Below are 16,081 nucleotides of genomic sequence, written 5' to 3' on the forward strand. Positions count from 1 at the left end.
TGAAAAGAATGTGTATTTAGCTGCTTTGGGATGAAGGGCTCTATATATATCGGTTAAGTCCATTTCCTCTAGGGTGTTGTTTAATGCCGCAATATCTTTGTTGATATTTTGTTTGGAAGAGCTGTCCATTTTTGATAGTGGGGTGTTAAAATCCCCTACTATAATTCTGTCTGTTGCTGTCAATATCTTTCTTGAAGTCCTCTAAGATTTTCTTGATATATTTTGGTGCTCCTATGTTTTGTGCATATATATTTATGATGTTAATGTCTTCTTGGTGGATTCTTCCCTTGAGTATTATGAAGTGACCTTCTGGGTCTCTCTTTATGGCCCTCTTTTTGAAGTCTGTTTTGTCTGATATGAGAATTGCTACCCCAGCTTTTTTTTCTTGTCCGTTTGCTTGGTAAATTTGTTTCCAGCCTTTCACTTTTAGTCTGTGATGGTCTTTTGTCCTGAGGTGGGTCTCTTGTAGGCAGCATATGTGAAGGTCATGCTTTCTTACCCATTCACCTATTCTATGTCTTTTGATTGGAGCATTTAATCCATTTACGTTTCAGGTTATTATTGATACGTACTTATTCATTGCCATTTTTGTACCTGTGTTCCTCTCTGTCTCCCACTTTTCCTTCCCTTCCTTAAAGCAGTTCTTTTAGTATTTCTTGTAGAGCTGGTTTGATGAAGGCATATTCTTTTAGACTTCTTTTGTCTTGGAAGCTCTTTATTTGGCCTTCTATCTTGATTGAGAGCCTTGTTGGGTAAAGTAGCCTTGGTTGTAGGCCTCTGGTTCTCATTACTTAGCATATTTCTTGCCATTCTCTTCTTGCTTGGAGTGTTTCCATTGAGAAGTCAGTAGCTAACCTTCTTGGGGCTCCCTTGTATGTTTCTTCTTTTTTCTCCCTTGCTGCCTTTAAGATTCTCTGTTTGTCTTGGAATTTTGCCATTTTGATGATGATGTGTCTTGAAGTGGGCCTCCTTGGATTCCTCTTGATTGGGACTCTCTGTGATTCCTGGATTTGTGTGACTTTTTCTCTCATCAAATTAGGGAAATTTTCTCTCATTACTCTTTCAAATATGTTTTCTGTCCTTGTTCTTCTTTTTCTCCTTCTGGTATCCCTATTATTCAGATATTATTACATTTCATATTGTCTTGTATTTCTCTTAATCCCTCTTCATTCTTTCTGAGTTTCTTTTCATTTTCGTGCTCTTTCTGTGAGATGCTTTCTACTTTGTCCTCCAGCTTGCTAATCTGATTCCCCGCCTCATCTATTCTACTTTTGAAACTTTCTACTATGTTCTTCAATTCAGAAATTGTATTCTTCATTTCCTCTTGTCCCTTGCTGATAGTTTTCATTTCCTTTTTCATGTTGATATAGTTTGCCGTGAGAGCATTGTAGCTCCCCTGTAGTTTCTGGTAGCTCATTGTAGTTTCTAGTAGCTCTGGTAGTTTCTGGTAGCTCTTTGAAACTTCGTGATAACCAGTGCTTTGAATTCACTATCTGATAGTTGATTAGCCTCTATTTCATCGAACATTCTTTCTGAAGCCTCTGCTTTTTCTTTCATTTGGGGATTGTTTCTTTGCCTTCTTGTTGTTTGTGAGACTCTTCTTGTTAGCCTCAGCTTCTAAAATTGATCTGTTCTGACTCCCTGGGTTTATGTTGTGAACCTCTGTGGTATAATACCTGTGAATTTCAGTGGTGCAGACTCCTTCAGGTATCTTGATGTTCTCCATTTCCACCTATTCCTTTTATTGTGTATGTGTAATCAGTTGTAGGAGGAGGCAAAATGGTTTATGACAGCAGAAGAGTTTTTTAATATTTACAGTCACAACCTGTAGAGAGGAGATAGGTGATCTTTAGGCTATATATAGTGTTAACCGTATTCTTCAGCCCAACTTGCCACTTTTACGAGAGGATGGACAAAAGATAAGCCTCTTGTTGGGGAGGGAAGGCTTGTTAGTTGAACTAGAAAGCAGTGAGGTTTTAGACGGTCAGATTTTGAGGTAAGGTGAGTATAAGGAACAGTAAATAGGTGTAGTGTGTGAGCAAATAGAGTTAATCACTACAGTGATAGAATTCAGGGACTCGTACAATGGGCTAAGATCCGGGAGATGTGTTGTAAAGTATTTACTGTTATATAGATCAGCTATTATTTACACTAATTTTTTAAAGACTTTATTCATTTATCTTTAGAGGGGAAGGGAAGGAGAGAGGAAGAGAAATAGCAATGTATGGTTGCCTCTTGTGTGTCCCCTGCTGGGAACTGGCCTGCAACCTAGGCATGTGCCCTGACTGGGAATCGAACCGTGGTTGCTTGATTCCCAGGCCCGCACTCAATCCACTGAGCTACACCAGCCAGGGCTACACTAATATTAGAGCAGCACTCATATAACAAACTCTGTGTGATCTGTCTGAGTAGGGGGTATAGAGCTTTAGGTAGTGCACTAAAGGAAAACAAGTGGCGTGGAGGTTAGAGGATTAGCAAAGCACTGTGGAGGAAAAAACGGGGAGCCTGTCTAATAATACAATATAACTACTCAAGACTGAGAACCCTATACAGAAAGAGGAGGTATACAGAGATATTATTAAAATATAAAAGAAGTGAGAATAATGAAAAAAATATGCAACACCTCGTGGCTTCTCTGATATAGGAAGGTGAAATTTGCCTCTCTGTCTCTACTGTTGAGATGTCCCCTCTTTGGGTCCCATTCTGGTCCTTTCAGAGTTCCTAGTTGTTTGTGTCTCTTGTGGGTAAAAGGAAATGAAGCAACAAACAAACAATCAAGCAAAAAGGCAGGAGAAGGGAGGCTAAAGTGATGAGTTTAAGAGGAAAGGAAGAATGACTAAAACAGGGAAAAAGAAAGGAGAGGAACAAAGTATAGAAAGATAAAGCAGTGATAAAATTTAAAAATATATAACATTACTAAACAGATGCACAAAAGTTACTAAAAAAAGGGGGAGAAAAAAGAAAACCCCCAAACAAACAAACAAGAACAAAAAAATAATAACAACAACAACAGAGACACCCTTCCCTTGTTGGTTTCAAACTGTCCAGACTGGTTTTTCTGGTTGCAGCAGGATCTCTCTGTGGGCTGGGATGCTGGCGAAAGTGCGCGCACCAGCCAGGCTACCAGATTGGGGTGTGGGCGCCCACACACTTGCCAAGCTGCTTGGGTCCCAGGGGTTCTGGTAGGGTCCTTCCCAGTCCTGTGGTGGGACTCAACTGCTTCTGCACCTGTGCACACCGGCCAGTTGCAACCGGCAAGGTGCTTCCCAGTCCTGTGTCGGGGACTCAGAGGCTTCTGCGCCTTTGTGCACCCGCCAAGCTGTCTGGGACCCACGAAACCGGTAGGGTGCTTCCCAGTCCTGTGGCGAGTCTCCAAATGCCTCCGCTTTCCCCCTGGCTCACTGCAAGGCTGGGTGGGAAGCAAGCCAAGCTGTCCTGGCAGGAGAACACCTCAGTCCACTTTCAAAAAAAAAAACAAACCTCTCCAGACAGCCTGCCTCTCAGTCCAGCCCAGTCCCCAGAGAGACCAGTGAGGCCAGTGCATCTCTCAGTTCTCCCAGGCTTGTGACCACAGAGTCTGCAATTGAACCAGGCCCTGTGTCTTTGTAACCCTCCCTGGTAATGCAAGCCGGCAAACAAGCAGATCTCTGCAAGCAAGAAGACAGGTCTCTGCCCGGTATTGTCCACAGGTCTCTGCCCGGTGTTGTCCAGTTTTGCTTATACGGGGAGCGGGGGAGCTGCTGGCCCACACTGGTGGCCACTGAGGCCGCTGGGTGCCCAGGCTCCTGTGGCAGACACCTCTGGTGTTGGTCTCAGACCGATGGCTCTGGTCCCTGGCTGGGGGCGCCGCCCCCGCCGCCACTTTGTCTTTACTCTGGTCCCCAAGACCCCACTGACCTGCTGCGTTCTGGTGTTTCAGCGTCCGTCACAATCTCTGTTCTTTTAATTTCACAAATACTGGATAACCAATGGATTAGTGCTCTGCTTCTCTATAGATCTGCCAGGATTTTCACCCACGAGTACGGGAGCTAGAATCTGCTCCATCCTACTCCGTCGCTCGCCATCTTCCCAGCACCGCTGTTTTTATTTTTAATATTGGTGTAGATTCATGAGTTCTTGTTTTATCCAATCAGCTATATATGATGTTACTATCATTTATTTTAATGCTCAAATTGTTTCTGATTTGGCCATCGGGAGCCCATCTAGTTGCCTTCTGTGTCTTTTTGACATACCCTTATCATTCTTGAAGTGCTTCCTGTGGTTGTGGGGTGGGGGAGGTGCACTATAATGTGCGTTCCAAGCCCACTGCATACTTTCCCTACCCCCGTGTGAAACAGCCTTTTCTCTGTGGAGCCCTGGTTTGTTTGTTTGTTTTTTAGTGAGTAATGGTATATATAAACTAAGATCTGGATAGTAGTAATCTATATTCCTAGAACGTCATTGCTTCTAGGTCTTCTTATTGGATAAAGCTAGGAAATGTATATATGTATATGCATATGTACAGACATATACATATCCATAGATATAAGAATAGATGTGTATGTACAGTTGACCCTTGAACAACACGGTTTTGAACTGTAGCTGTCCACATATGCGCAGATTTTTAAAAATACTGTGAATATATTTTCTCTTCCTAATGATTTTCCTAATAACATTTTTTTCTCTAGCTTACTTTATTGTAAGCATACCATGTATGATACGTATAACATAGACAGTATGTGTCAGCTATTTATGTTACTGGTAAGGCTTCTGGTCAACAGTAGGCTATTAATAGTTAAGTTTTTCGGGAGTCAAAAATTATATGCAGATTTTTGACTGCGGAGGGAATGTCGGTGCCTCTAACCCTCTTTTGGGGAGTCAGAAGTTATTCAGATTATTGATGGTCGAGTGTGGGGTGGGGGGGGTGGCGGCGAGTCAGTGCCCCTAAGCCTGACTTGTTCAAGGATCAACTTTATACCTACATGCATCTATTCTCATTCTATTTATATAGATATTAATAATAATGAGCTCATACTATCCCAGTATCACTTCAACCTCCTCCACCCAAAAAAATCAGCTTCCTAACTTAATCCTTAGAAATAGCATAAAGATCTCATACTCTCTTAAAATCAGCTAAACTAACTTTTAAAATATTATTTTCAGGGTCATAATCGTATCATTGCCTACAGTAGACCAGTTTATTTCTGTTTATGCTGTGGTCTTATTTGGCTCTTGGATTATGGAAGCAGAAACCTCACTACGACCAAGTTCAAATTATATGGAGTCACTTTCACTAATCCACTGGTGCTTGTATCAGCCAGAGATTTAGTTATAGGTGAGTCATCTTTAACGTGTTTCATGTCCTAACATTAATTTATTTATATACAAATAGTTTACTGATAAATGTGTGGATATAAATAGTATTAATAGGTTTACTTTATTATTTATTGTAAACCTCACTGTGAGAAACAACAATAGGACTATTATGAATGAAGAAAAGCTAATGAGCAAATATGGTAATTCTTCTGTTTTTGAAGAGGATGGTGAAAGGTTTCCTTTGGATTCTATAACTCAGGTTTCTATAATGTGAAAATGGTTAAAATAGACTTTAAAAGCTTTCATAGTTGAAAAGATTATTTAATACCCCAGCAGTTACATAGAGAGAAATAATATAAAATATCTTTTAAAAATTTCTTTGTAGTTTGTTACTTTTTGATTTTTTTTATCATTTTATGGCCTTAAATGAACGAAATGATGGTTGAGGCATATACTATTTTTAAATATGCTTTTCTTTCCTTTTGTAGTGTTTACACTCTGTTTTCCAATCGTATTTTTCGTTGGTCTCCTGCCTCAGGTGAATACATTTGTCATGTACCTTTGTGAACAATTGGATATTCATATCTTTGGTGGTAATGGTGAGTACTTGCTCATAAAAATTACAGTTGACAATATTATTTTTACAAATCATTAAGTAATAAACTGGATTAAAATTTTAATTTTTAGATTTAAATTTTTTAATTTTTATTTTAGAATTGAAATTAGAAACATTTAATAATTGAAGACTGATCAGGAATTAATTTGTAGATATGAAAAAGCAGTCAAGTCTGCTGCTTTAGTGAAACGTATAGGGATAATGGAGTTGACTCATAAGAAATGGTAAGATACAGTTGTCTGAAACTTGAAGTTATAGTGAGTTTACATGGAACCTGTATGGACTTACGGAATATTTAGAAAAGGTCATCTATTCCAAATTGAGCTCTGATACATGGCATTATCGTTGGATTTTGAATTGGTGTAGACATTTAGTATGCCTGTGTATTTGGTTTTGGTGCTTTCTTGTGCCTTTTAAAGGGGAACATCAAAACCAGAAAGCTTTTAGTAAAAGCATTTTCCTAAATATGTGTTTTAGAAGTATCTCTGTTTTTAGAGTTTGGTTATGAATTGATACACTGAGAAATTATTTTCCTATTATATGTGTACTTCATTTTCAAAATAAGTAAGACCAGTGTTACACTGGAATGAATAGAGATGGTTCACATAATTTGAAAAATAATCCATCCTATGGGCAACCACCATGGTTAAAAATATACTCTTACTTGGTTTAACCATTTAAAAATTTACTGAAAGATATATATACAACTAGAGAAATAATATAAAAGGGAAAGAAATTACTGTAACCTTATTGTTTATTTATCTTTATACTTCACATTTGCAGTCCTCATTTAGCTTCCAAATATGTGCAATGAGAGATCTCTGCTTATGTGTCTTAAATTTTAAATAGAAACTGTGCCTTTTCTATGTTGCTGTGTTTGTAGAGTATTTTTGACATTTTGAAAATTTTTCGAAAGGGGTGCGAATTTAAGACTGGGCTGGTCTTCAGCATACCTTAATGCGTAGAAGACAGTTTCAGGATTTAGGGACCATTATAGGTGCTGTGTTAACTCATACTACAGAGAGGATTTAGTGTAGGCAATGTGTAGCAGTGGGTTTGTCATGTGGCTGACAGACTTGTGCAAGTCTCTTTTTAAAAACAAGACTTGTGCTTTTTTTTAATATCTCCTAAGGAAAATTTTTTCCTGTAGATATCTTTTTTTGTTAATGGTAAATAACATTACCATTGAAGAAAATCTGTAATCCATATTTTAAAGATAAAGACTAGCTATCTTAGCCATTCACTATCCCTTAATACTAATAATCCCACTGGATCTATTTTGTTGTTGTTGTTGTTATTATTAGTAATTAGTCAGATCTATTCTTTTTTGTGAGAATTGACAAACACGTGGGTGTACAGTTCACTTCTGTGGGTAACTCGGGTTCTGTGTACATAGACTAATATCTATCAGTGAATGCTTAATATGTCTCCGGTCCTTTTCTGGCCTTGGCAAGCTTCATTTCCCCATACTCTTGTAAAGCATAACATTTTTGAAGCATAATATAGCCATGAATTTTTTTGCTGTGTATAAGTGTTCATTACTTTCAAAGTGAATATATTTTATCTTGTATCGAGAGTTGTGAATAGTAAGTCTTTATTATTTCAGAATTCTTTGAAAGCACAGGATAAAGTAATTGAATTTTTAAAACATCAAACGAAAAGATTTAATTATAGTCATTATACAATTTTAAATACTTTTCAGTGCCCTTTTAAGGTACTTTCTCCCCGTAAATGTTCATAAAGCACTGTTTTTTTCTCTCTCCTGTCTAGCCACCACGAGCCTGCTGGCAGCTCTCTACAGTTTTGTCTGCAGCGTAGTGGCAGTGGCCTTGCTGTATGGGTTGTGTTATGGCGCTTTGAAGGTAGGCAGTGTGTGGTGGTGTGTTTTGTCTTTAGGGCTGTTTTTTGGTATAAAGCATGTTTTAAATTCAGTAAAAATGATTTTTTTCTCCTGCCACTTCAGCACGAATTTCCATGATCTTCATTTGTTGAACATTTTTCTTATTTACTTTGAATTTGCAAGCAATTTCATAGTTAACCATTATAAAAATGAAATCCTTCTCCATGCAGTTACCAGGTTAATATTAGAAACAGATTATCAAAACCTAGGCTAGTCTGGAATAGAGGTGGGCGTGGTATTACCAATACAGAATTAGTTTTAGATTTCTGGTTAAGAATGTATGTAACTACTGTTCATATCAAGACTTCGTAAAACTTATGAAAACAAGTTCAAAGATTGCAATTTAAGATATATTCTAGTAAAATTAATGTGCTGAAATTTAATGATAGTATTGATTTAGAAGGATCTGGATGAGCCTTATTAGGTCTATTTTTAAAAGACCATGACCAAATTATAAATACGAAAGCTTTAAATTTCTCATAAACAACCCTTAATCCCTATTACTAATTTTTCTTTATGATTAGTATAAGGCAATCAGAGAATAATAGGATTGAAAGAACTATGAAAAGTGACTCAGACACTTTCAAGAGAGGGTGATGAAGGCTATGAAAACAGAGTCTTATGGGTATACTAATTATTACCTTATTCAGCCTAAGGAATTAAAGGTAATTTTTAAGGGTGGCTTTTTAATGAAAATTTGAAGGACAAGTAGGAATCAGTTCATTGAAACACGGGAGGAAGAGTCATGGGGTTGTAAAGAAAGTGTGTGTGTATAGGAAATGGCAAGGCATTTGGAATTGCTGGAGGTCTGAGTGCGTGGGGAAAGCTGGGCTTCAGTCAATTTGGAAAGGTGAGCCGTGGCTGGCTTACGCAGTCCTTTCTACACTGAACGTGTTGGGGTGGGGATGCAAGACCATCGAAATATGGGAAGTATGGCAAGGAAATGATTGACACTGCATTGTGGAAAGATCACTTGGTCTCCAGTGATCTGATGTAAATGTAAGCAGGATCAGAAGCAAGGGACTCTGGTTTTGCAACCTTAAAGTTACGAGGGACTTATTTAAAATTGAATTCAGTGAATTTATTTTGGGACTCTGGGTAAAGAGAGAAGAACCAGAATAAGCTCCAAACGACTTTTGGGTATGGTCTGGCTCATATAGGTGACTAGATAATAATACCAATGCACAGAATTGGAAACCTTGGCATTTAGTGAGGAAGGTGGTGGTTTAAATTTGGGCATGTTTATTTGTTGACATTTAAGGGGTATCCAGAGATACATAGTAGAAAGTTATATGTAGAAAGGTTCGAGGTTTCAAATTAATAGATTTGAAATTCATCAACAAAATTAAATCAAGAGTAAGAAAGAGACTGCTAATGTGGATTACTAAGAGAAAATAGGTGAGGATAGAACCCTGGGAAATGCCAGTATTTAAGTGTCAGAGGGAACAGAAAGGAGACTTCAGAGGCAGTAGAGTCTGAAAAAGGTTTTTATTGAACTGACCAGTAAATAGGATACTGGTGATTGTAACAAAAGCAGCAGCTTTGGTGTTTTGGCTGAAGAAGATTAAATTGAGGTTTGAATGGATAGTAAGGAAATATTCTATTCTTTCTACACTGTAATTGGAAAACTTACACACAGGCCAGGCGTCGATTTCTGGTTTTTGATTTTTAAAACAATCTGCAACTTGATTGCATTTAAAGGGGAAGGGGAACAGCCCAGTGAAGAGGGAAGTATTTGATGGAGCTAAGGCCAAGAAGGAACTGGAGACAATGCCGTCCCAATCCACGCTTCTCCCACCTGCACCACCTGTAAAACCTCCTCATGTAAAGGGTTTAGATCAGTGTTTTGAGTCACGTTTTGTTCAGTGAGTCATTATTTGGAAGTTGCAGTCATAGAAGTGAACAGTGTGGTTAATTTTTTAATGCTCAGTTTACAAAGGCCTGTTTAATTATGTAGCAGAAGAGCAGCAATTGTAAAATTGCCAACTAAGAACACCATGTCTTAAGGTAGGTGAGAGGATAAGTTTTATTCCTGCTTTCTTAGTCATGGCATTTGCAGTAGACTATTTTAGTTTTAGATGTCACCTATTATAAGAAATCTGCAGGTTTAGTTATGTATGTGAGCAAAGATTATGTGCAAGGATTTCATTATAGCAGTGTTTATAATAGCAAAAAGCTGGGAATAGCTAATATTTGTCATTTGTGAATGGTTAATTTTATATAGCCACACACTGGAATACTATACAGCCACCAAAAATAAAACAGATTTGTGTGTATAAGTGCACTATACAATATGATGATTCAATATATGAATATATGTATACATTGTGGAAGGATCTCCCCCACTGAGTTAACACATCCATCACCTCATATATTTACCTTTTTTTTTTTTTGGTGAGAACATTTAAGTTCTATCTTAGTAAATTTCTGTTATGTAAAACAGTGTTATCAACTATAGGCACCACACCATCTATTAGATCCTCACACCTTACTCATCTTATGACTGAAAGTTTGTATACTTTCACCAGCCTCTCCCTGTTTTCCCCGCCTCCTAGCTCCTGGCAACCTCTTTTCTATTCTCCTATGAGTTTTTTTTTTTTTTTTTTTACAATTCCACTTATAAGTGATACCATCCAATACTATTTATCTTTCTCTCTCTGGCTTATTTCACTTAGCATAATGCCCTCCAGTTTCATCCATGTTGTTGCAAATGACAGGGTTTCCTTATTTTTTAAGGCTGAATAATATTCCATGTATATATATACACACACACACACATGCTATATATATATTGCATTATACACACTCACTCCACATTTTCTTTCTTTTTTTTATAAGAGAGGCAGTATGCCAAAAAAGGATTTTTCCTTTGCGCTTGTTTTTCTTGTTTAAACCACACAGTGCCTTGTGTCTACATAGCATGAAGATGGACAATTACATAAGAGGTTCAAGACAGTGTTAACTTTGGACAGTTAAAATCATTGGGTAGCATAATCGCATACCATTAGGAATGATTTTTCTTCTGATCTACTCACTAATGTAGACATTTACATCCATTATTTCATGGTATCTGCTTTCCTTGTGTTTACTCTTTTGCTTTTCCATGAACATTTGTTCTTTAAAACCTAAACTTTTTCTTTAAGACAACTTTGCATATGTTTTCATACCTTTAAGAGATTACTAGGGGGACTTCCGCCAAGATGGAGGCGTAGGTGGAAGCGCTGCGCCTTTTCACACAACCAAGTTTAAAAATAACAAAGTTTTAGCAACAACAACGCAGCCAAACCACAGAAAATTGAACTACACGGAAGTCTGACAACAACGAACCCTTCAGCCAAACCAGTAAGAGGGGCAGAGCCAGCAGCAGAATGGGGTCAGGCAGGAAAGATCCACGGGACCAACCCGGGCAAGTGACCCAGGTGCGCCAGTGGCCGTGGGCGGATCCCAAGTGTGGAGTAGCGGGCGGACCCACTGAGGGCGCAAGGCGGTGGACTCACTGAGGGCTGATCACGGTCACACATTCACATGCAGATAAACCAGTGAAGGAGTGAGCAGTGAGACAGACCACACAGGCCCCAGCAGCAGGAAGCAGCAGAGGGAACCGCCATTGTCCCTCTCTGACCCCGCCCCCACATACAGCATCACAAACCAACTACCTGGGTGGCCCCGCTCTGGTGAACATCTAAGGCTCCACTCCTCATATGCAACAGGCTCGAACAGAGCAAAACATGGCTCAAGAACAACTCAGAGCCCCAGAGCCAATAAATCTAAGCAATGAAGAAATAGCCAAACTTTCAGATGCACAGTTCAAAACAGTGCTGATCAGGATGCTCACAGAACCGGTTGATTTTAGTCACAAATTAGAGGAACAGATGAAAGTTAAACTAATTGAAATGAATGGAAATACACAGGAAACCAATAGTAATAGAAAGGAAACCGGGACTCAGATCAAAGGAGTGGACCAGAAGGAGGAAAAAAATGGCCAAACAGAAAAGAATGAAGAAACAAGAATTCAAAAAAAGGAGGAGAGGCTTAGGAACCTTCAGGACATCTTTAAACATTCCAGCATCCAAATTATAGGGGTACCAGATGGGGAAGAGGAACAGCCACAAGTGGAAAACTTATTTGAACAAATACTAAAGGAGAACTTCCCCAATCTGGCAAAGGAAATAGATTTCCAGGAAATCCAGGAAGCTCAGAGAGTCCCAAAGAAGTTGGACCCAAGAAGGAACACACCAAGGCACATCATAATTACATTAGCCAAGATGAAAATGAAGGAGAGAATCCTAGAAGCAGCAAGAGATAAGGGGACAGTCACCTACAAAGGAGTTCCCATCAGACTGTCAGCGGATTTCTCAAAAGAGACCTTACAGGCAAGAAGGGGCTGGAAAGAAGTATTCCAAGTCATGAAAGCCAAAGACCTACAACCAAGATTACTCTATCCAGCACAAAGTTTTCATTTAGAATGGAAGGGCAGATAAAGTGCTTCTCGGATAAGGTCAAATTCAAGAAGTTCATCATCACCAAGCCCTTATTATATGAAATGTTAAAGGGACTTACCTAAGAAAAAGAAGATAAAAAAAATATGAACAGTGAAAGGACAGCCAACTCACAGGTATTAACAACCACACCTAAAACAAAAGCAAACTAAGAGGACAGCTAGATCAGGAGCAGAACCATAGAAATGAAGATCTCATGGAGGGTTAGCAACAGGGGAGTGGGAGAAGGAGAAGGGGGAGAAGGTACAGAAAATAAGTAGCATAGATGGTAGGTAGAAAATAGATAGGGGGGAGGGCAAGAATAGTATGGGAAATACAGAATCTAAAGAACTTGAGACACATGATCATAAACTAAAGGGGGAATGGTGGGGAAGGGGATGTTCAGGGTGGAGAGGAATGAAGGGAAATAGAACAACTGTAATGGCATAATTAATAAAATATATTTTAAAAAAAGATTACTAGAATTTGGGTCATTACATAATGAAGCAGAATCTTTCAGACCACTCTGGTGGGCAGAACAAACCATCTTTTCATCTTTCGAAGGAGGTCACCTTCCCTGAGCAGTTTTGTTCTCACAATTTGTTGTTTCTCCTGCTTCTGAATCTATCTTCGATCTCCTGCTTCTGTCTGAATTTGATAGAAATGCGGAGGTGGCTTGGTTTGTTTTTCTAGTAAGTTACTCAGTAAGGTAGTACTTAACTATCTTTTTATATAGTCATGGATTCCTTTGAATGTGTGATGATTCTAAATTCTTAATAAGTTATTTTGAGGTCAATTAACAGTACTTTGCTTTTATCTGAGATCAGTAAAAACGTAGTGTCAAGTATTTGTTGAATAATAGCAGTCATCTTTTGTTTTTCTCCAAATACTTGTTTTAATTTAGGCAAAATTTGTGTATAGTGAAAAGTATGTATCTTAAGTACACAATTCGGTAAGGTGGACAAGTGCATACGCCTGTGTAGTACACACCCCTATCAAGACATAAAATACTCCCATCATCACCAGAAAGTTCCCTGCCCTAACCACTGTTTACTGTAATTTGGTTTGCAGTTCTTGATTGTCACTAAAGGGAATTGTGCCATATTTACTCTTGTGTCTAACTTATTTTGTTGGATACAGTAGTTTTAAGATTCATCTACATTGTGTGTATCCGTAGTCTGTTCCTTTTTAGTGCAGAGAAGAATCCCATTTAGTTTTAAATAGTCCTTACTCCCATTGCATGGTGTGCTACAGTGTATCTGCTGTCCCCGAAGTTGTGAGTGCATGTATTTCAGAGTCAAATATTTCAAGACTTGCACCAGGAACAGCAGTTACCGCCCCTTTATCTCTTCCTCACAGTCACGACTTTCAGTTCTTTGAGCTATTTTTTTGTATTTATTTTCATATCTCTTAGAAACTAACTTATATTTCTACTTCTTGTATTTCTTAAGTTTTAGGCATTATCCTTTGGCTGTGCTTTATGGAAGTTGTGGGCTTAACTTGTTTTCATCCTCCACCCACTCCAGGTCCCAGGTCTCCCCCTCAGCAGTCTTGTCCCCTCCATATCCTGATAGGTTCACCCTATCACCACTGTGCAAGTGCTAGTCCTGCATGCATTTTGTTTTCTTAAGTACTTACCTTTCCTTCTCAAACTCTTCACAGATTGTTTAACTTCTTCTCAGTAAATTCAAACTCCAGGAAGTTCAGTTCCTGGCTCCACCACTTAACTGGACACATGATTTAAACCTTCTGTGCCTTGCTTTCCTCATCTGTAGATTGGGGAGTAAGAGTACGTGTCTCCAAGGATCGTTGTAATAATTATTTAGGAAATACGAAGATCTAAGAATGGGGCTTAATACACAATGTTCGGTTTGGTATGATGATAAGACTTTGATTTAGCCATTAATAAAAAGGCTATTATATAATGGGGGGAAGCAAGTTGTATAATAAATTATTATTTGGTTTCTCGCTGGTACCATTTTGCCTTCCCAAACCCCTAGAGAAAGAGAAAAGATGTGAATTGGTATTACCTGGTCTGTGCCAGCCACCGTGCTGGTGGAACCCAGTGACTGCAGTGAGCAGCGCAGACGCACTGCTCACACGTGTTTGGTTGGCCTCAGACCTGAGCCTTTGTGTGGTTAGTCATGCAGTTCACTCCTTTAGTAGACACCGCATGCTTGCTCAGTGCTCTGGAAGATAAAATAGAATATTACGTGAGCAAAGGCATCAAGAAAGCAGCAAATGCTAACATTTTCTTTTGCCCGATGTGATATCATGTGTTGTTTTTTCCTTCTCTATTATTATAATCAAAAGTTTACTACACCAAGTTATTTTCTTCTCAAAATGGAGAAAATAGTTTACTGTAAGCTTAGTATTACTGTAAGTCTGAAAGGGGTTGACAGCAGCATGCATCAGGAGCAAGCGAGTCATTCGTAGCGTACAAATAGAGCTTTCGTACCGCAACAAATGTGGACATTGTCTAGCGGCTACATTCCAGCTCCTCAGAAAGTTGTAAATCTAAACTTTTCTGGAATAAAATGAAATTAATAATAAAATGAAATTAATAAAATGGTTTAAAAGTTTTTTTTGAGTTTAGTTACTTTTCTCCAGAGTATAGAGCTACAGGGTTGTATGACAGACCATAAATTAGAAACGTATTATTTATCACATTTTTCCCTCAACAGGATTCATGGGATGGCCAGCACATTCCAGTACTTTTCTCCGTCTTTTGTGGCTTGTTAGTGGCAGTATCCTATCATCTCAGCCGACAAAGCAGTGATCCATCTGTACTTTTGTAAGTTAAATCAGTTGTTTCTGAATTAAAGAAATTTAAATAAGTTGGCATTTCTGATTATTTATGGCATCTCAAACATTTTTAGACTACACCATTTGCTAGTGACTAAGTATACTTGGATCACTTGTTTTTTATCATGACCTGTATTTGCCACTGGAAGTACTGGTTTTCAGGTTATATGTATATTTTTATATTAATTATTTTCTCTCTTTTTTAAAAATATAAAGCTCTTTGATGCAATCTAAGATTTTTCCAAAAACAGAAGAGAAAAATCCAGAAGACCCTCTGTCTGAAGTAAAAGATCCACTGCCTGAAAAACTTAGAAATTCTGTTGTAAGTTTAATCTTTTTAAAATCACTTAGAAGATTTAAATTTGAGACAGTTCATCATGTTATATAGTTAACACGTTCTGAAGGCCTTAATAATTGGGAGAAAATGTATAGCTATAGACTATAACTACATCTAGTTACATATTAGTTATACATTCTTGATTGCCTTTGTTTAAAATTTTAACATGTAAGAAATGCTCATTCCTCAAATTGGTTTCTACAAAGAACAGTGTGCTAATAAACATTTATTTTTAGACCAGGTAAAATTAAGTTCATTGTTTTATACAAGTCTTAATCCCATTTCACTTAAACTAGGATTTGAAAGAAGACTATCAACATAAATTAGAGTTTGTCGTTATTGATCTTATTGCTAAAAACTGTGTCCTTGTAAGTGACCTGCTAGTTTATTAGTGTGTTTTATTTCTCAAGGATAGTCTAAAAAGTACGTCTTATGTGTGTTTATTTTCCTGGTTGAAGGAGAGAATAATAACCTGGACTAATTTAATATACTCAAGTAAATATAGTAATTTAAATTTTTTTCTGATTTTGTGAATTTTAATGTTGCCTGCATTCTTTTAGTGATTACTTGAAAATGAATTCTGTAAATTTATATCTGTTTTATGGAACAAAACATAAAATTCTTTTTCTAAGTTACTATTTTAGATTTTT

The 16,081-nt window shown here is 37.9% G+C and overlaps 1 protein-coding gene across 5 annotated transcripts in view; it reads left to right on the plus strand.

Moving 5' to 3' along the window:
• PCNX1 (pecanex 1) overlaps nucleotides 1-16,081 on the plus strand; it is a 133,709-nt gene that overhangs the window by 85,056 nt on the left and 32,572 nt on the right. For all 5 annotated transcript variants that reach the window (XM_037127403.2, XM_037127411.2, XM_053673391.1 and 2 more), the window contains 5 exons: nucleotides 5,143-5,314; nucleotides 5,784-5,894; nucleotides 7,682-7,773; nucleotides 14,974-15,083; nucleotides 15,311-15,416. In XM_037127403.2, the coding sequence (XP_036983298.2) occupies nucleotides 5,143-5,314; nucleotides 5,784-5,894; nucleotides 7,682-7,773; nucleotides 14,974-15,083; nucleotides 15,311-15,416 (591 nt within the window). The remainder of the gene's footprint in view (nucleotides 1-5,142; nucleotides 5,315-5,783; nucleotides 5,895-7,681; nucleotides 7,774-14,973; nucleotides 15,084-15,310; nucleotides 15,417-16,081) is intronic.

The sequence above is a fragment of the Artibeus jamaicensis genome, unplaced genomic scaffold, assembly GCF_021234435.1.
Source record: "Artibeus jamaicensis isolate MK-2021 breed Jamaican fruit bat unplaced genomic scaffold, CSHL_Jam_final contig_851, whole genome shotgun sequence".
In the NCBI taxonomy this organism is placed as follows: domain Eukaryota; kingdom Metazoa; phylum Chordata; class Mammalia; order Chiroptera; family Phyllostomidae; genus Artibeus; species Artibeus jamaicensis.